Source organism: Sinohyriopsis cumingii, chromosome 11, assembly GCF_028554795.1.
Source record: "Sinohyriopsis cumingii isolate HCF-2022 chromosome 11, ASM2855479v2, whole genome shotgun sequence".
Lineage (NCBI taxonomy): Eukaryota > Metazoa > Mollusca > Bivalvia > Unionida > Unionidae > Sinohyriopsis > Sinohyriopsis cumingii.
The window spans coordinates 51,842,555-51,864,429 of NC_142971.1; the positions used below are offsets into that span (position 1 = coordinate 51,842,555).

General features: G+C 37.8%; 1 protein-coding gene across 3 annotated transcripts; it reads left to right on the forward strand.

Annotated features, from left to right (window-relative positions):
* The first annotated feature begins 319 nt into the window (after window positions 1–319).
* On the forward strand, window positions 320–14,025 carry LOC149788453 (uncharacterized). Of its 3 annotated transcripts, none has more exons than XM_089974435.1 (2): window positions 320–455; window positions 10,283–14,025. In XM_089974435.1, exon 2 carries the CDS (start codon window positions 10,346–10,348, stop codon window positions 12,212–12,214), a length of 1,869 nt encoding a protein of 622 aa, XP_089830561.1. In that variant the 5' UTR covers window positions 320–455; window positions 10,283–10,345; the 3' UTR covers window positions 12,215–14,025. The 3 variants fall into 3 exon arrangements, with proteins under 3 accessions (XP_089830561.1, XP_089830559.1, XP_089830558.1); XM_089974433.1 differs by lacking the exon at window positions 320–455 and adding an exon at window positions 7,909–8,410; XM_089974432.1 differs by lacking the exon at window positions 320–455 and adding an exon at window positions 7,910–8,328.
* The last annotated feature ends 7,850 nt before the right edge of the window (window positions 14,026–21,875 follow it).

Sequence of the window (21,875 nt, forward strand, 5' to 3'; positions counted from 1 at the left end):
CTCAGACAACATTGTGACATAATTCATCCTATTCGGTGACTGCCGGATAATTCCGTAAATTATCATGATGTTGAGAGTTTAGAGTTATATCCCTTTGTACACATGTACTTGGAATCGGTTCACAATTAATACTTCCAGTTCAGTACCCACGAATGTAGTTCTAGTCTATTTTTAGAACATTTTTTCCTCTCTCATTTTGGTGGTGATAGAAGAGTTTTATTTATGCGTTTTTGGTAGGGATTTAAAGGTAACTGTTTATTCTTGATAATATGAGCTCAGGGTGTTGTTGTATGTGTGTATTTCGGCGACAGTGCACAGTGAGTAATAAGGCCTTGGTGATGATCCGGAAGTGAAATCTGTGTTCTGTTTACATGCTGCTATGTTGACAGTTCAGCATCTACAAAAAGAGCAGGTCAGCCTTTGACAAGAACTTCACCGTGAAGTCATCTTTGAAGGTATTTTAGATTAACATATGATTTGTCTTGATTGTCACACAGTGGAAATGTCAGTACTGAGAAACAAATGTAGAGAACATATAGTAAAATTAATTGTGTCCTATGTCCACTTAGAAATTACACCGCTTTGTTAAATCGATGTGTAAGGCAAATTTGTAGTTGTCTTACGTTTCCTTTGCTTGGTTCAACATTTAAATATCAGTAGCAGACGACATATTATTTTCCTTCCATGTACGTACATGTGATAACAAGTGCACAAAACTTAGTCAATTCATTCATTGATTTATAACTAATAACTTGAATGAGAGAAGAGTGGCCCTAACACTGGCATTGTCTGCGCCTTTCATGCTTAACGGACTTTCCATACTAACACTGTTCCATGTTGCGTACATTATGGGCAAGCTGATTTTCTCAGACATCATTGTGACCTACTTATCCTATTCGGTGACTGCCGGATAATTCCGTAAATTACCATGATGTTGAGAGTTTAGAGTTATATCCCTTTGTATATCTGTACTTAGAAATTACACCCTTTGTTAAATCGATGACAAATTTGTAGTTGTCTTACGTTTCCTTTGCTTGATTCACCATTTAAATATCGGTAGCAGACGACATACTATTTTGCTTTTATGTACGTACTTGTGCAGTGGTGCATACACCCCTACAAAAATGGACTTGTCCAGAAACTCGAAATGACTGGCGAACTGGGTCGTCCCTTTTCACAGATAACTTCCTTTTGGATTGAATCACGCAGACAATAAGGTGTTAGGGTTCCACCTGGGCATAATCACGTCTGAAATTATAAATCAATAAATGAACTGACCAAGTTCTGTGCATCTTTTTTTTTTTCATTTGTGCTTTTTTTTTTTTAAGTCGATAGTGGGTACAAACAAACGGGGAGGTATACTCAGACTGTAGCTGGCTGGGGTGAAAGGTGGACATTTTTGAAAAACATACACATCATGCATCGTGTGTGTGTGTGTGTGTGTGTGTGTGTGTAAAAAGAAGAATAACTACATTGATGTGTGTGTGTGTAAAAAGAAGAATAACTACATTGAAACATATTTTAACGACGTCATTAGTAATATACAAAAATGGCATTTTTTTTAAAAAGTAACGTTGTGTACAGCTAGCTGTCTTTATAACTGTGGTTCTTGAGACTGTCAAAGAATGTTTTATTCTTTCTTTTTGATGGCCTGATTTTATTGTATAACAATGGACCACCTACATACTCCTCACATATCCTAACATAAAAGCTTGCCACAGCGATACATACAGAAGTATGGTAACTATCTTTGTAATAGCTTGCTAGTTGGAGATGGGTGAAAGTTTGATGTTTTATAAAAGATAAATAAAATATGACCAAGCTGATTAAGAATCCTTTAGAATATAATTAACCAACATTAACACGAAAAACCTAGAAGATGAAGAAGTAAATATATTCTATGAAAATTTAATTAACACAATCCAAGCTGCTGCCACCTACAACATTTCTGAAACCTGTGGTACACAAACCAGACAAACTGTACCATGGTGGAATCACCTATACAAGCAGGCACATAAGGAAAAACGAAAAGCCCTTACAAAATTAAAACGATCAGGAAACTCTTTTGATTTTTCAACATACAAAGATAGGGAGAAGAAAAAACCCTAAAACAAATAATTAGGCAGGAAAAGGAAAGATCTTGGCAAAATTTGTGCTCTAAAATTAATATAAAAACTAGCTCCAAGCAACTATGAGACAAAATAAAATCAATCAAAGGAAAATCAGTAACCACCTCCCCTAAAATAGTCGATACCACCACAAAGAAGGAAAATGCAGACAATCTCGCGAACCATTTTACTGCATAGAGTAGTAACCTTAACCACACCCCAGCCTTTCAATAACATATCGATAAAGTAGGAGAAAAACCTACTCACACCTCTTTAAATACCCAGGGAGAAAAGAATCCAACCTAAATTGTGAAATATCCTTATATGAGTAGGAAATAGCCATATGATGTACAAATGAAATCATCACGTGGGGAAAATCAAATAGGTAATATTATATACAAACACCGGACTGAAAAGATTACCAAGTCTATACTAAATCTATTTAACAAATCTGAGCTGTAGCTAAACTGCATGATAAATAGAAACACGCCATAATGATCCCAATCCCTACACAAGGAAAAGACCCAAATGATATTAATTCTTATAGACCCATTTCCCTTACTAACAGCATCTGCAAAATTATAGAGACAATTATAACAAATCGCCTTAAATACCAGTTGGAAAGTAACCATCTACTCTCTGAAAATCAATGTAGATTTAGAAGTAGAAGGTCCACTACGGATCAACTCATTCGATTAGAAGCGGCAATTAAAGAAGCACCAACCTCACACCGCAAAGCAGACAGAAAAAATTAATAGCAGATCTTGAAAAAGCGTTTGTCCTCGTCTGGATTAAAAGACTGATAGCCAACAACATCATTTTGGAATCACAGGACGAATGTTCAACTTTATCGAAATCTTTCTAACTAACCGTAAAATATTAACTAGAGTGGGGGACACTTGTTCTGAACTATGCTCACTAGAAAACGGTACTCCGCAAGCGAGAAAATTCAACCGCACACTCTTTAACATCATGATAAATGACCTTGATCTAAATCTAACTACTAACCAAATTGAAATGTCACAATTTGCGGACGACAGTGGACTCTGACGATGAGGAAACCCTGAAAGTCAAACAGTTATCAGCGAAATCCAAAATAGTCTAAATAAAATAGGGAAATGGGCTGATAAATAGTAATCAAAATAGCTCACGAAAAACCCATTGCAGTCATATTCTCCCCAAACGTTAAATCAAATTAAAATACCCTAAACTTGCCATACAAAATAAAACAATTAAATTTGTTAAAGATGCTAGATTTCTGGGTATTTACTATGACGAACATCTAAATTGGGGACATCATATATACCAACTAGTCAACAATTGTAATAAGGATCTAAACTTGGGATCCAACCGGAAAACTTTATTAACACTATAAATGGAGTTAATAAGGTAAAAATTAGACCACGGGTGCCAACTATAAAATTCGGCACCATATAAACAGCTTAAGAAATTAGACTCGATTCAAAGAAAAGCACTAATAATATACACGTAAGAAGGCATGAGTTAACTTTAAAATACGCAGCTAGATTATCAAACCAATCCAATTCACCCCCCACCCGGGTAGACATCAATAAATGTAATAAACCATTCAGCAATAAATTAGTTCACAACGTAACTGCAGGGAAACACGTACGTCAAATAATTGGACAATTACCAATAGCTAACTTCCAGGTTGAAATCACTAAAATATATGACACAATGCCATGGACTAACATACAAATAACAATCAACACACAATTAGCGAAACTTGGCAACAAAAATGAATAAGAGCTTAAGATAAAACCAATTTCCACTGTAGAAATAATGGCTAAATACCCTAATTCAGTCAAAATTTACACTGATGGATCCAAAATGAATCCAAATTAGTACACATCCACACACTCCACCAGAACAGCAGCAGCAGTAGTAATCCCTGAATTTAACATTAAAATGGGAAATAGACTACCGAATCATCGTTCCATATACACAGCTGAATGCTAGGCCATTATGGAAGCCCTAAGAAAATAATATCAAACATGCAGTAATATTAAGTGACTCGCTAAGAGTCATTTCGTCTATCTTCAACAATAACACTGACTCAAGAGAAACGTTCCTTAAGCAATCTTATCTGTCAATTAAAAAGCTTAATAATAACCATAAAATAGTTGACTTCATGTGGAAACCATCCCACATTGACATCAAAGGAAATAAATTAGCTGACCAAGCAGCGAAGCAAACACTACATGACCCAACTTATACTAACCTCCACTACAGTGTCAGTGAATTAATAAGTATAACAAAAAATAATATCAATAGGAAATGGCAAGAAAAATGGAACTGAAATACTACAGGCAGAAAACTATACTCCATCATGAAAAACGTCACCAGATCTAGGAAACCACCAAAAGTGAACAATAACGATCAAAGGATCATAAACACAATTTATACAGGAAAAGCAAATTGGCCAGCAGCTTTAGACAATACATAGGACCCCAACCCACAACCAAAACTGCTACCATTGCTGGGTTTCACAAATCTATATATCAACACCTACCACAAACAAAAAAAAAAAAGAAATAACCAAACTAAAAATGGAGCAAAATAAGATTGGATCCGTGAAAACATATACAGAATTTTTTTTAATGAATAGCAACCCTAACCTCAATCTCACATATATAAATATAATTAAATTTATACATGAATCTGGGTTGCAAAACAAAATCATCACATTATTGGCAACTCAGTCTCGAAAGACCATGCGAATAGCGCCCTTGAGTTGTTGTCTGTCTCTGTTGGCATCGTCTGCTGTGGCTGTGCAGGCCTATACGTGAGTGACAGTCCCTGTTGCAGTTGGTGCAGACATACTGGGAAGTCTGCGTTACTGTGGTTGCTGCCGCGGTCTTCTTTCTCTTACGTTTCTCTGCCGCCAACTGGCCTCTTCTCGCATCAGCGACTGATATACCATTGTTTACCGTCAGTCTCCAGGTGTCTCGGTCCTTAGCCAGCTCTTCTCAGCCATCGGGTGAAAAATTGCATACCTTCATGTCCCTCTTGCATACATCCTTGAAACGGAGTGAGGGGCGTCCGACTCTTCTCATGCCAGTGGCCAGCTGTCCATATAGGATGTCCTTTGGCAGCCTGCCATCCTCCATGCGTCGGACATGTCCCAGCCATCGAAGTCGGCGTTTGCTCAGCAGGGAGTACATGATGGGGGTACTTGCACGCTGCAGGATCTCGCTGTGTGGAACACGGTCTCGCCAGCTGATTTTCAGGATGCGTTTTAGGCACCGTATATGGAAGGAGTTGAGCCGGCGTTCTTGCCTCATGTAGGTACTCCAGGTCTCACTTCCATATAGAAGGGTGCTAAGAACCCTGACCGTGGTGTGCTCTGTGAGCGTTGTTTTCCCACACCCTCTTCATTAATCGAGCCATGATGGTGTTTGCCTTTCCAGCTCCATATCAATCGAGAGAGTGTTGCTGATGGTTGACCCTAGGTAGGTATAGTTGTTGACTGTTTCCAGGGTGACACCGTTGATTTTGATGGAAGGGACAATGATGGTATCTTGCACGCTGACATTTGTTTTTTCCATGCTGATGGTGAGACCAAACTGCATGCATGCATCAGCAAAACGGTCTCCCAGTCTCTGGAGGGCTTTCTCGGTGTGGATCCCAAAAAGTGTTGGTGCCAGCACGCAGCCCTGCTTCACGCCGCTGTTAATTGGGAAGGAGGTTGAGGTGAATCCATCATACAGGACTGTTCCCTTCATATCTGCATGGAAAGAGATTAACAAGCTGAGGAGTTTTGGGGGGCAACCAATCTTACTCAGAAGTTCAAAAAGGCCCTTCCTGCTGACCAAGTCAGAGGCCTTGGTGTATGGATAGTAGATAATATGTGAAGTGATTGTAAGGAATGTTTTCTTTCACGTCTGTGCTTGACACATATAAAGTCAAAGCGTTCGTCGTTCGCGCCATTCTACACATAATAGCATACGATGACAATGTAGTTGTTTAAAAAGCTAAAGGACAGTTGGTACTGGATGATGGATGCCGCCTATGTTGTGCAACGGCTACAACATGAGTGAGGTATCCATTTACCAAAGACTTTGTGACAAGTCAATTGACCAGCCTGAAAGTAGCCAGGGATCTGGTCCAGGGCTTGATCGAAGAGGAAGTCGAATAGTTACGAGGCTTCAATAAAAACATACGTGAGAGTCGGCACATTGATAATGTGATGAAAGTTAAGTGTTTTTAGAAGAGACATTGGACTGGAAAGAGTGGTCCTCTGTGAAGTGGGGGCTGGACCAGCTAAAGAAAGCAGAAGAACTAATGAGAAAAGTGCTTGAAAAAGAAGTGAAGAAGATAAAAGATATATGGTCTAAAGAAAGAAAACAAAAATAAAAAAGAGAAGTTTAGCAAACTAAATAAAAATTGGATGAAGATGCAGGAAACATTTAGATCGATGGGTCATCCTGACTGGATGCCAGAGAAAGAGAAAAAGAAGAATAACGGAATGATTGACGAAGTGAGGAAATGGTGGAAGAAGTGGAGAAAATAAAAGAACCCAAAGACACTTTTCATGGCCATTCATATGCCTCGAAAAGATTTTCTTTCTTGCCTAAAATATGTTTAAGTTAGTTGTATCATTGTTTGTGTTTGTATGTTGTCTGTTGTATGTGTTATCTCCGTCTTTGTCCCTCTATTAATAGCAAGTCTCCTGTTCGGAAACAACACAATCTTCCCATGTTCAATTTACCTTGTCGCAAGACAGTCCCATATCCTTGTCGCTAGACAGTCACATACCCTTGTCGCTCGACAGTCCCATTCTTTTTTGTCACTCTTTCGTCCCATCCATCTTAAATTTCCCCATGTTAAATTCACCTTGTCGCCAAACATTCCCACGACTTTTTTGACTGGGTTTTTCATCGTCGCTAGTGTATCCCACTATACTACTCACGGCGTCTGTTACCGAAATCGACTAAGTTTGCCAGTACACGAACGTTTACGTCTGAATGCAGAAATAAAAAAGAAAGAAACCAAAATCCCTCAAAGTAAACTAACAACAATCATTAAGATATATTGTTTAATGATGTTACGCTCTGAAGTATGTTCTCTTATGACTTTACATCATCCCAACCACAGCTATGTTCATTGTATGAATCTGCGCAAATAATGCATAACGAAAATAAAGGTCTCTTCTATTTTGTATAAATGCAATCAATTATTTGACAAAATGCACAGTTGGAAACATTATATGTACAATCTAAATATATAAAAATGTATCTTTCTTAAAATTATTGTATAATTCCGGAACTTTCTTTCCTCGATATAGTAATGCTGATGAGTTGCAGTTTTGCAAATAAATCCAGGTGAACTGACGACGTGATCAACATTCATATTCATATTTACTGTCTGCCCTGGGCCGTAGAAAGCGATCACGAGCCCTTGGGTAAGAAACACCCGGGCTTCTCCTAGTTCTTGTTCAAACAAAATGTTTGTTTTATGAGATTAAAAATGTTGTTTGGCCCGGGCCATCTTACGGGCCTAGACCCTGGGACCCTGGGGATATATCCCCGGTTGCCCCCCCCCCCTTGTCGGCCCTGTGTCTACTGTGTTATTTTTAAACTGGTTTCCGGGACCAAGGAAATAGAACAGATAGGTTCTACTCGACAATTTCACGATAAAAAATTAATTCTTACATTAGAACATTTAAAAATGATTCAACATGATTAGCTCACGGTTTGAGTAATTGAGTTGAAATTTTAAAAAGTTTAGTAGATCACAACTTATTAAGATTTTGTGTAGAGAAAAGGAGACGTGTGTACTTCATTCATTTTGTGGCTGTTGTTGTTGTTGGAAAATTCGTTTGTCATCACAGACAGGACATGACCACCAAATTTTGATATTTTTTAAGAATATTTCATACTTCACAAACTCGTCTTACATGTGAGAATAACAATTCTGAATTGAACCTACAAGAAACCCATATGTTGGACAGATAGAGATTTGGTTTAAATCGTAGGAGATAAAAATAGACCCACGTACTGGGATTTTTCAACTCAAAGATTGAACGTCACGAAGACAATATCCCGGAAGAGAAATTGTTTGTAAACTGCGGAGCATAAGTGGTCATATTTCATGCTGGAACTTCAACAAATCAGACAGTTTTCTGACGAGGAAGTGTGCGAAGTGATTAATTAGTACGCCGGGAAATTTGTTTATACACGCATTTGAACAGATGTTTGTGAGTATAACATTTATATTGCTCTTCTCCGGAGGACCCATAAAACCGTTAGATTTGCTTATATTGTATATCTGCATATAAGGTGAACTCTCTCTCTCTCTCTCTCTCTCTCTCTCTCTCTCTCTCTCTCTAGCGCGCGCGCACACACAGAGAAGCACTCTTTCTCTCACGACAGACCGCTCCGGTGGGCTAGTGGTTAGAGCGTCCGCCTTGCATTCGGGATGTCGCGGATTCATACCCCGTCCGAAAAGACTTTTAAAATGGTACTTACAGCTGCCCCGCTAGGCACTCAGCATTAAGAGATTAGTGTTAGAACTGGAAAAATCGTTAAAGCTACGTTAAAAATCCAATCACACACACACACACACACAGAGACAGACAAATGAAAATTAGTACAGCCCATCATCATACATGTAGATGCAGACATTTCAAACATAGAAGTGGAGACTGCTTATTAATTGTTATGACAAATCGGCACCAGTTTTAAGAAATGAAATATAGCTTTAGAGTTTAGACAATCAATGTTCTCTGTTTCTTGTAATTAAAGGAACAATAAGAATCTGAATTCAGTGTACGAACAAAGAAAATCACAATATAAACAGCAAATACTGCATGATACACCAGACTGCGATCGTATTATGTAATGTCAATGGTTCGTCTATCTCAGCTTCTGTTTACATTTCCTAAAGTCATACATATAGTACAAGTGAATTTACACAGACTATTGTGGAAGCTCATTACAATATCGGAACCCATAACACTGAAACATCGTCTCATTAATTATAGAAGAATTTTCTCTGTCAATTATTATTATTATTATTATTATTATTATTATCTTCTTTTTATTGTACTTTTTCAAAGCATTTATATGGGAACGGGCTTGTCATTATTTTTCCTATGATCCGACCGCGAGCTGTACCCTTGTATTTCATTGGTGTACCCTTCCGCCACGAACAATCGTGCTGTTTTCATGAAAAATGTCTTCTAAAGGAGGTCACGTTTTAAAAACTATTTTTGGCCTTATCGGGTTATTCTCGAAATTTCATGTCCTCTTGCTTCCATATCAGTGGATGTACTAGATTTGATCGAAAGCTCTATGGTAAGGCAACTTATTTTCCTATTATCTCTTGTTCCTCGCGCTCTGTGCGATCCACAGCATGTATGTATGTATGTATGTATGCCTGCATGTATGTATTTATGTATGTATGTATGTATGTATGTATGTATGTATGTATGTATGTATGTATTTACATATGTATGTGTGTATGTATGTATGTATGTATGTATGTATGTGTGTGTGTGTAGGTATGTATGTATGTATTTATGTATGTATGTGTATGTATGTATGTATTTACATATGTATGTATTTATGTATGTATGCATGTATGTATGTATGTATGCCTGTATATGCGTGTGTGTGTGTGTGTGTGTGTGTGTGTGTGCTTACATGTTTCGTCTCCCCATTCACAAGTAATTTTTTATTCCAATGTTTCATTGTGTGTCCCGTGTGGACGCTACCAGTTGTTCTACTCTGTTTTTGTGTCCTTGCATTAATGTAAGAAAATAAAGAGTTTGTTGTTTAACATATTATATTGTCGTGGACTTCTGCACTGTATTTCCTTTAATTCGATCATGCCACTTGGTTGTGGGGTTTTTGCCATAGTTTTGAGATACCTGTCAGTTTAACGCTATAGCCACTTTGTCAAGTCGATTTTGTACTTCTGAATGACTTATTTGCTGTACTCCCTTATTATATTTGTTTTCAAACTTTTAGTAAATGGCGAGATGTCTTGCTGTTTACACTCGCTTGAATTTCTTCACTTGAGTGACGGTTCTTAAATTATCAGTTCACATGATGCCTTTTTTGTTTTTTGTGCTGATACTATTGTTATTGTTGCTCTTGTTAGACTATTATTATTATTATTATTATTATTATCATTATTATTCATTTTAGCTGCCACAGAAATCCAGAGCTCAAGATTAAGTCAAGCAGAATTTGTAATTGTGATTAGACACAATGTGTCAGTTCTGTATCATCACTGCCACACTCATCGTGCTCGTAGTGAAAGTTTGCAGCCTAAATAATGGCAACATTTGCGTTCCATCAAACGAAACACTCGTATGTAATGGCATCAAATCTACCACAGACATACCTGTTGATATTTCAAAGTCCACTACTGTTGTCTTCTTCCAGGGAGCTCTTGATTCATTATCTTTCAATACGTTTCCAGATGGCATCTTTGAACATCCTTCATGGAGAAATGTATTTACCCTGACGCTCTCCGATTTTAAATTCGTCACACAAATTGGACAACATGCCTTTGCAGGTCTTCCAAATTTAAAAAGTTTGTCTATCCTAAGGTTTGGTAGCCTACGGGAACTTAATTCTAATGCATTTAAAATTACTCCAATCCTGGAGAAGCTAGATTTGAGTTTTAACCCTGCATTGTCTTTCTCTGAGGTGGAAAATGCTATCACCGAAAAAATTCCGCATTTGGACCATCTCTCTTTGGTTGGCCTCAACAAACTATCGACAGTTCCTTATGTCATCGGATCCACCTTCACAGCTGCTCTGGCCAAAAAGAGGCTAACATACCTGGATATGAGCAATGCGAATTTTGCAAAATTGGACAAAGAAATAATTATGAATGGCTTCATGAACCTTCGGTTTCTTAACCTGTCTTATACAATATTGGCGTGGTTACCTTCGCATTTGAATGGATCTATGCCCAAATTGGAGACATTAGATTTAAGCTACTGCCTTTTCGCACTAAGCATGAATTCGGACAACCGAAACAAAAGCAAACGTAATAAAAATAAAATCGGCCACAGCTTATCGTCCCTTAAACATTTGTACGCCAATGGATTAAAGCAGTTTGACAATTCCAGATCTCGAAAAAGTATTACATTGGAACCGGGGTGGCTAAATCCAAGTTTAGAAAATTTCGAACTACGCGAATCAGAGATCAGGGTGCTGAATGTCACCATTCTTGGTCATTTGGACAAGTTTAAGAAACTGGACATGTCAAATGGAGAATTTGAGTTTATATCGCCGAAGTTTTTCGCGTATTTTGCTCCAATGAAGACGCTTGTTCTTGGCGGAAACAGACTCGGGAAGATGGAACATATGATGGAATTTCACGAATTGCTGTCTCACCTTCACCAGCTTGAATGGCTTAACTTAGATAACAACGAGCTGACCTCTGTTCCAAAGCGATTTCTTTCAAGCAACCGCGAAATCAAGTTTTTGGACCTTCACGCCAATCTTCTGGATGATTTGAAGATAGATGTAACGCACCTCAGGTATTTGAAATACTTAGACTTGAGTGAAAATAGACTGAGAAAATTGCCAGTGGAGATCACTGCGGCACTTGATGGTGTTTTAGCCCAGCAGTCTAGTTATTTAGTTAATACTTATTCGAATGGCGTTACTTCGTTGAAGAAGATCCGGTATGAAAGTCATCGCTCGAAGCTTGGAAGACCAGATCATATGACAGACCTCCCTGACATTTTAACAGTAGATATAAGTGGAAATCCATTGGAATGCTCGTGCGACAACCTGTACTTCGTAGAGTGGATTTCTAACACACGCGTGAATCTGGTCAACAGATCGGACCTGGCATGTCATTTTCAGGACGCTGAATTAAAGCTTAATAAGGAAGGAGTGAGTCTTCTTCAGTACCACTGCTCCAAGTGGACGGTCATCATAGTATCCAGCATCTCGGTTCCTGTCATGCTGCTCGTTGGATCAGCCATTGCCTGCTGCCTGAAAAGACACTGCTGCAGTAAGAAAAGTAGAAGACCAAAGTTGGCAAAGGATAGCCATGCGACATACGAGGCTAACATCAAATATAATCGATGTGATTCAAATGGAGATATGTCGTAGAGTGAACCATACACTCCATGTGTATTTTCTCTAAACTGCATTTTAGAAAATTTCTTCTTAGGCTACGTCACTAAAAGAATTTGTATATTTGTATGGGAAATATGAAAAATATCATTAAACCTATGGAAATATAAATAATAATTCCAATATTGGAACTTAAGTTTAAACTTTGTTTTAACACGAAAGTCTCTTTTTTCAGATGATTTGGCGCAACGTTTTATTTTAAAACCAGACAGTATAAAATTCAGGATAGATTTACATGTGAAATAAAAAATTTCACGGATTATGATAGGCCGATAATAAAAGATTACATTTTATAAACTGAAAATAAAAGCAGATCTATTATGTGCTACTACATTTTGTATAGAAGTGAAAGGCTTGGAGATAAATTAATAAGATGTGTATACACAGATTTTGTATTCCACACTAAGCTTTCACATCTTTTAAATTTAGATCCTTTAACGGAAATTCTATCCGATCACAACTTGTTATAATTAGTGTGTGTGAGTGTGTGTATGTGTGTGTGTGTGTGTGTGTGTGATTTTTTTAGCTTTAACGTAGTTTTAACACTTTTTCAGTCAAATCGCTACGATATCTGCAAAATGGCAGTTTATAGTGATGTCTAGCAGACATTTAGCATCATGTCCCACCCATTCACATTATCATGAATCCAGGCATACCAGTCCTAACACTATCATCTTAATATTGAGCCAGCTGATAGTACAATTGTCATAAGTATGGGGTATGACCCCGCGACCTCCCTCGTCAGAGGCGGGAGTTTGTTATAATTATTTACAATGTATATATATATATATATATATATATATATATATATATATATATATGTATATGTATATATATATATATATGTATATATATGTATATATATATATATATATATATATATATATATATATATATATATATATATATATATATATATATATATATATATATATATATATATATATTCGCTAGTGTACTTTTGAATATCTTGACACTTGTTCTGATAAGTATCTCCCAAAATAAGTTTGTTACTCGATGCCATCTGTAGTCATCAGGTGCTCTCATTCGTAAAGAAATGGAGGCTTATAGTAATCATATTCCAGACAATAATTGTCATATTTATTTAATTGGTTTAGTTGGATGGGTGGGTATCGGCTTTTCATTATCATATTGTTTAGTTGGATGGGTGGGTATTGGCTTTATATTATCATATTGTTTAGTTGGATGGGTAGGTATTAGCTTTTCATTATCATATTGTTTAGTTGGATGGGTGGGTATCGGCTTTATATTATCATATTGTTTAGTTGGATGGGTGGGTATCGGCTTTTCATTATCATATTGTTTAGTTGGATGGGTGGGTATCGGCTTTATATTATCATAGTGTTTAGTTGGATGGGTTGGTATCGGCTTTTCATTATCATATTGTTTAGTTGGATGGGTGGGTATCGGCTTTATATTATCATAGTGTTTAGTTGGATGGGTGGGTATTGGATTTTCATTATCATATTGTTTAGTTGGATGGGTGGGTATCGGCTTTTCATTATCATATTGTTTAGTTGGATGGGTTGGTATTGGCTTTATATTATCATAAAGGCATTTGCAGAATGGTAGGTATATGTTTTACCATGGTGGTATTTGTTGTTAATCATCAGTACATCTTGTAACATGTAGAAAACATTTTGTAAATATTTCATGTTAAATCCATCTCGTTTTATGACATTTTATATACGCTATGAACATTAGGCAAAATTAATTAACTTTGTAACCTACATTGTCTAAGAGATTTAAATTTCCTTTTAAAGTTATATCGTTGTCGTTATTCTTGTTAATCTTCTTCCTGGAAACTCGACGGTATTGGTCGAGCATACCCGCGGGCGTTGACAAGTTTAGTGATGAAATGATTACATTCCACCTACAGTATGGTTGAGTAAAGATGACTCCCTTTATTTGATCATGGAAGTTGATATCGTCATATTTCCAAATATATTTAGCTATGTTATTTTCTATGGCGGGTTGTTCAGTAAATAAGGATACGAGGCATTGCCGAAAGGCAATCACATAGTTTGCGCCAGTGGTATTTGCTGTTGTCAATCATCGTAAATAAGATACAGGCAGTTTTAAGACACAATATAAGGTTTTATTTATGTCCCTATTTTGCATGTACTTACCTACTGATTAATGTTAAAGGTTCAAATTTAATCAAACAAATTAAACCCTTCGAGACAACCTAGCAAGATCTATAAGTTCTTAAAGAATGGCCAAAAGGACAAATACATTTCGAGTGTAAGGCATGCAAATAAGAAACGGAAGTTTAAAAAAAATTACCAATATATACGAGCCACAGATGGAAATATTCCAGAAGTAAATTTGACATTTTTCCCCAACAACTTTACCTGTGTATATTACAGTAAACAATCTATTTAAAACAGATTAATAGGGACTAGTACTAGTTTTAGTAAAACGTACCTCAAACTAGACCAATATAGACAAGGAATTGTTTTGAACTCAGAATGTTTAATTTTTAGTGAATTCTCCGCCACCAATCAGATGAAATATTGATACTTCTCACACTTTTCATTCTGAATTATTGATTGCATTGCTATATTGATTGCATGTTATATTATCCTTAATTAAAGAGAAAAGTCTTTCATCGAGCAACTCGGTTTTGTGAAAGATGGGGATTTTCGCGAATTGTGACAATGCCAATTCATATATATATATATACAGGTCAAAGGGGGTTACGTGACCCCCTGTAAATCTTACTTCATATATATATATATATATATATATATATATATATATATATATATATATATATATATATATATATATATATATATATATATATATATATATATATATATATATTCCGGCAAGTTTAATCATGCATATGAAGCTGAAAATATGTCACAAGATTCTGTTAAAGAAGCTTAGTAAATATTAGCTTTAGTTTCAGACTACTTACCAGTACTATACTAACTACGCAACTATCTCCTCCCAGCCGTGACTGACTGACCCCCTCCTGCAAAACACCATGCGGGTGCCCATGCATATAAAAACAAAGACATAGAGACGTGGTTAGAGACAGGGTTAGAGACATAGACATAGAGACGTGGTTAGAGACAGGGTTAGAGACAAAGACATAGAGACGTGGTTAGAGACAGGGTTAGAGACAAAGACATAGAGACGTGGTTAGAGACAGGGTTAGAGACAAAGACATAGAGACGTGGTTAGAGACAGGGTTAGAGATATAGACATACATAGATTTATATGCGTCTTTTCGAGACAGGTGAGGGGAACTGAAAAGGGCCTTTGAGTTTTCTTCATTTTCTACTGTCTTCTATTCCACCGATTCCTTATCTTCTTCGCTACATTTTTGTCTTCTTCTTCGTTTCCTCTTCATCTTCCTCCTTTTTCTCTTTGTTCTCATTTCACTCTCCTCCTCTTTCCTTATTTACTCATTGGATTTTCTCATTGGATTTCCTTATCTGTTCTTTTTCCTTCAGATCATCCTTTTCTTCTCTTTCGTGTTTTACAAGCTTCCTCACTATTTCCTTCCCTCTTCTTAAATTATTTATTTTCATGTTGAGTCTGCGGGACAATAGGAACCATACTCCATTCTGACAAGCATCTCCTCCACCATCCCTATGGCATCCACTACCTCTTGTAGTTTCTGCATGTTATCAATGTAGTTCGTTGCCATCTTTGTTGTTCAGTATTCAGTGGCGTGATAGACGAACGCTTCACTTTATGTACCTCAAACACGGAAGTGAATGAAAACATCCCTCTCACACCAGCTACCCGTATGACATACCAAAGAATTCACAGAGATAAGAGTGCTAACCTATTTGTTTTGTTTACAAATCAACACACTAATACCATACAAAATTCAAAGTACTCCATACCAACAGATAGTAGAGAAGGCAACTGTTTTTTTTTTTAATATACAAAATACACAATTAGCTATCATAACACCAGGAAAGAATGTAGCTTTTATAATCACACTACTCCACTTTCGCACAAAACAAACACTCATGATGGTATGGACATGGGGTTTTACGAAAAAAAACACACACACACACATACACACACACTACTACCAAACACTAATACTTTTGGCAACTCTATCAGTCTCTTTTCTAGAGAACTGGTTAGCCCTAAGAATGGCGTTTTAAAACTCCAAATACACTTGTCAGTGATGACACCTCCCAGGCATGGCCCCACACACGTAACGTTGGCTCCAGTCGTCGTCTCAATTTATGCGTATGACTGGGAGTGCGGAGGCAGCATAATTGGCTTGAGCACCCAATCTTCAGTTTGATGGATAGTGAAGACGTGTTTTTGTCTCCTTCTTCGACTCCACACACGTGGATGCTTTGGTCTTTGAGGTTCCCATTTCTCTTCTACACTATCCTAAAACCCACGGAAACGAAGTGTTTATAGGCACTCTTCTATTCCTTCACTTATAATCACACTCAAAGACCAACACACAAACACAGACAATTTTGGGGGCGCTCACCAGTTAATATGTACTTTTGAGAGAGTGACGTATGTAAGGTGAAGTAGTTCGCATTTAAAACATGCACAATGGCGAGAATGTTGATATACCTCTATGCTACATTAATGTAATGTGGATGATATTTCTTTGGATATTGTACTTTTGGAAATTTTACATGATTTAAGCACACTACTAACTAAAATGACTGCTCCCTTGAGTTAAAAAATCAGTCTGAATTAGTCTAAAGTACACTATACATAGCAGCTATTAAAATAGGGAAAATGAATTTTGCCAGACTAGACAATACCAGCTTCTGAAAGCGCAATGAATGAATTACCAAATATATAAAATATAAAAAAAAGTTATCTATTCTTTTTTATGCTATTTACCTCTGAAGTTCACGAAGTGAAAATGACCAAGTAGAGCTAGCACGTTTTTGAAAGTTGCACATCTGAAGTAAGGCCAAGCTGTATACTCTATAACCCAGAGTACACCCATCAATTATACACCAAAATAAAGTGAATTAAAGGTTCTTTGAATTATATCTAAGATATACAAGGTCTTTTTTTAAATAGCCAGTAAAACCAGCGAGGAAAGCCGGGGAATTTTGTTTTCTTTAAAATCCTAAATGCAAAATACGAAACAGTAGAGCGCCACCTTTGGCAATATAGTAGTGTGTCTTTTCTTGATGTTTGGGGTAGCCCTAAAAAGAGCTGTTTTGTTGGTTAAGAGTTTGGGCAATCACGTATCATCTAAGACTACGTCCCCGTCACGTTGCAGGCTTTCCGGCGGGTTTAAGGCCTGCTTATGCAGAAGGAGAAGGAGAACTCTTTAGTGTCCACACTGCACTCGACAAATCCTTTTTCTGGCTCCTGCTGATGTTGTTGTTGTTGCTGCTGCTGCTGCTGTTGCTGCTTCTGAGCTCTGTACCTCTCGCTCCACTCCTCTTGCTCCTTTCAATTCTTCTCTGAAGAACTCTTCTATGAGGTCTTGTGCCACTTTCAACATTCTCACATTTTCTATCTCTTCAGGCTTTGGCATCGAGTTTTGCCTGACACGATGTAAATGTACGTGGGCTTCGTTCAGCTAGTTAGTTTTGAAGACATGTTCACGAGATGGAGAGTCAACAATGGATGAACAGACTGGAAATTGCACTAATTAATATGTCTCAAGCATAGAAAATATCATTTTGTTGTTTTTTTGTAGGAAGCTGTAGCTCATCTAAAGTAGAGGGATAGAACGAAGTCAAAGAACATATATAGTGATAAAAATGTGCTAAAACAAATCACAAACAATAACTTGTTGATAACATTTTTTGTTCAACCAACAAACAACTAACAGATAATATAACATCAATACATTTTCTTTTTCAAATAATTTTTTTGGCCAAAGTTGACAACGTAGGTCATCTGGATATTGATGCACATAACATTTCCTAGCTGAATACAAGACATATCCATAATGGTCACAAAATTATCTATCTACATTGCGATCAAAATAAGTCGTTAAATGTTATAAGGGTTATCTAAGACTGCGTTGATGAAGAAAATACACGCAATATTGTCCACATACCATGGAATCTGTGCCTTGTAATTTGACATTATTGAATCGTGTCGTCCTGGCATTTCTTCTCATAAATTCGACGATGTCGTCTTCCAAAGGCGGTAATCTATACGAATCAAATACTCCACAAAAGTATCGTGGGGAAAGTAGACGGATACCCAGTGTGTTCCTGGGAAATGACCGTCGTCCGTGTTGATGACATAAGTTTGTTGGTCTTGAGGTTTGCGATGAGGAAGTTTATCTTTAGCTTACACGACAGAATTCCAAGAAGTGGTGTATGCTTTTTCAAAAGGTAATAAAGTTCACAAGGATCCATTTTGTTTCTTATTCATGTTTCGCAGGTAATGATTAGTTATCAATTCAATGCTGGCTCTTTGCTTGAAAATCTCCATCAAGTAAACGTCTCTTCGCTTCGCCTCCGTACTCTGTGCCAAGAGAGATTCAATGCGACGGGTCTTCAGAGTAGTCAATATGTGGGAATGAATGATCACGCAAGTAATTATATCCCTGATTCAATACTGCTTCTTATGGGATGAACCCCAAGCTTCATCCAGATACTAATCCAAATGTTCTTCTTGACTCATCATTAGCCATGTATCATGTTGAATTTGACTGAGATGATCGTTTTGACATCCATAACTGGGTACAGTATCTGAAAACTAAAGTTCCAAACGCATATGGACAGATTTTATAGGGTGGAAATGTCCCTCGTCGCTGCCTTGGTCTGGAGTAAAATCAAAAGCCCACAAAGCTTAGCCTCCTTCCTAATTGCCGTACGACAACCAGTGGATAATGTTGGTCTCCAACTGCCCAGTTGCCTCGGACAAGGACAAGTATGATCTCAAGTAATTCTGCTGGGTTTAATTATGTTCGAAGGGTCGGGTAAACAAGGTCTTGCAGTCTCGACTGACTTCGATTTTGAACACGCCAAAGTGATGAAAAAAAAGGATTTTTATTGAGAGATCCGTTGAAGGCTGAATTCTAGACGATGCCAATGATTTAACGTTTGGGAAATTGTCCTCGGAACAGATGATCTTCGATCATGGATTGCTCTCCCTTTGGAATGGTGAAGGTTTTCACTTCCACGCTTCGTATCGGATATTTGGCGATCGTTGTGCTAAAAGTGGGTCTGATGTCGTTTCTCATTTTAGGTAAGACTTCCGCGCGTCATACGTAAAGTCGGGCTTCTTTGATTTTAGTTTTGTACATGTTCTCGTGAGCCATCAAATCGAATGTGGTACTCCTCCGATTCAGTGTCAGTTGGACATCCATTCCGTTCAACAAATATTTGTCTAGCAGCCACATGTCTAAATGCAAGCGTGTCATCAGATCTAAACTACGAATTAGTGCAATTTTCTTTCGACGCTAGATAAATTCCACATTTTTGTCGTCCCCAGCAATAGCAGTGCTGTTGAACTTGGTGATGCACAGTGCGTCAGGTTTCTTTACCACACAAGCATCCAGATGAGTATATTTGGCTTCGTTTCCGTACGTCAAGAGATTTTCTAGGTACGCTCGATAAGGGTAAGTATCCATCCTACTGCTGATCAGTTTGTTATTCATGTAATAAACCACTCCACTGAACAAGGAATGCATGAAATTGTCGACTGGAGCGAATGCATGATATTGTCGATTGAATAGGATCGTCGCCCGTTTTTATAAAACTTTGTCTTTCAAGTACAAGTAACTGCTATTCAGAATCCATGTTGAAAGGAATGACTCGCAGCAACGATACCGATATGTGTTCCGCCACGCTGTGCTCCACCACATCAGATTACACAAATATCAAATTTAATCCTTGGTTCAGTTTTACAGGGTAAAGAAAAAACGTCGCAAAATTCAAGTTGTTGATGATGGGTCGTATGCGTGGTCTCTTGACCATCTTGAGGGAAACACATCCATGGAACTGTCACTGGGTAAAGTTATGTAAAATTGATTATTCATAATTCCCAGAGTTCTCTTTTCCTAGGGGTCACTCGAAGTAAAAAAAAAAATCCAAAAGAGGGTTATTGTTGTTCAGGTGGTGACTGTTGGGAAGGTGACTGACGTTGGTCATAAGAACCCCGTTCCTACCGTTAGAGTATTTCAGAGAACGATTGAAAAGAAAGTAACCGATAAAATGCTCTGTAAAAGGTCCACAATTGCTTGTCTCTTTGTTGCAAACTCAAATTGCCAATGGCAGCACCGATAACACAATACTCCACAACAATTTGGCCAAAAAAGCCGATGTGGATTTTATGCACACGTTTTCCACACCACACCCACAAGAGATGCATGGCCAAGTAACTCATCGAATCTTTAAACTGCACTTGTCGCACTTGCATGGAAATTAGCTTGAATCCGTTCAAAGTTACTTTAGGCCGTTCGGTGCTTTGTTCCGTACAGTATCTGAGAAGAAACTGTCCATCGTATTCCGATAAATGGATGAGCCATCAAGTGGCATAGCGATGGCAATCTCCGTAATGTTTCATGTCCTCTTGACTCCACGTCTCGTCGATACGATCCACTGGGCTAAATCGGTCCGCGTGTTATGTCCCCGAAAGAAGTCTTGCTACAGTGAGGACAATGACTAAAGATAGGTTCTTGGATGCACTTCTCGCACGCTCGATGAGCCGCGTAGAGTTTAGAAATGTAAATGCCGTTCTTTTGCATGACTTAAAAATCGAAAATGATGAAATTGCCTTTCTTCTTGTGGTCATCTTCCTCTTCCTCCTCCTACTACTGTTGTGGTTGGTATGTTTGAATGTATAATTCGTGTTCGGCGATTTGGTGGCAAATGTGACATCGTTTCTATCCTGAACATGCGTGCGCCTTGGTACTATGGCTACGTATAACATGTCCACAAGTCGGGCACAGTCAAGGGATTTGACAAGCACTTTTCTTATATGAACCTTGCGTCTTCAGATATTGTTGGTAACCGTTTTGACTGACAAATGTTCGTTGAAAAGTTCATCAAAGTGCACGTTTTTGTCCTTCGTCGTGACAGGGTTTAGAGGTCAAACATCCCTCACATTTTCATCCACAACGCTTGTGTTGTACTCAGTTGTTATAGCCATATTCACATGTCTCACAATAGTAACCGTATCCCAGGAAACGTGATACAGGTAATAGTGTATCGTTGAGTCAATACTTCTTGCAATTTTTGCATTTCAAGAATGACACAGAGTGTGTATTTGAACAGGCCAGCTTGCTATAACAGGGGATCTGTTTCTCTTTCCTGTTTTGCTCGGTTCCACGTTTGAATAGTTTGCCAGGCAATTTTCCATTATGCCGTTTATTTTTTGGCGGCATACGTTCGTCCCACCACGATGGCACGGTCGAAACACATCTGTTCCTGATAATTGTTAATTGGGACGAGACTGTGTTTAGTTCTGCGATGGTCATCCACCAAAGACACTTTTTTGCGTTGTCCGGTCGCTTTGGGAAGGGAAACGTGGGTCATGTACAGTGTCTCCTTTCCGTCGGTGATGTTAAACTTGTCGTTGGATTGTTGTACGTGTTCAATCTTGTTGCTGACTTTGGAAGGTGTCATTTCTACAGAGCTGCTAAACTCGATACACACAGGCGATTGCAAGCTGTCTTGGTAAATGGAAA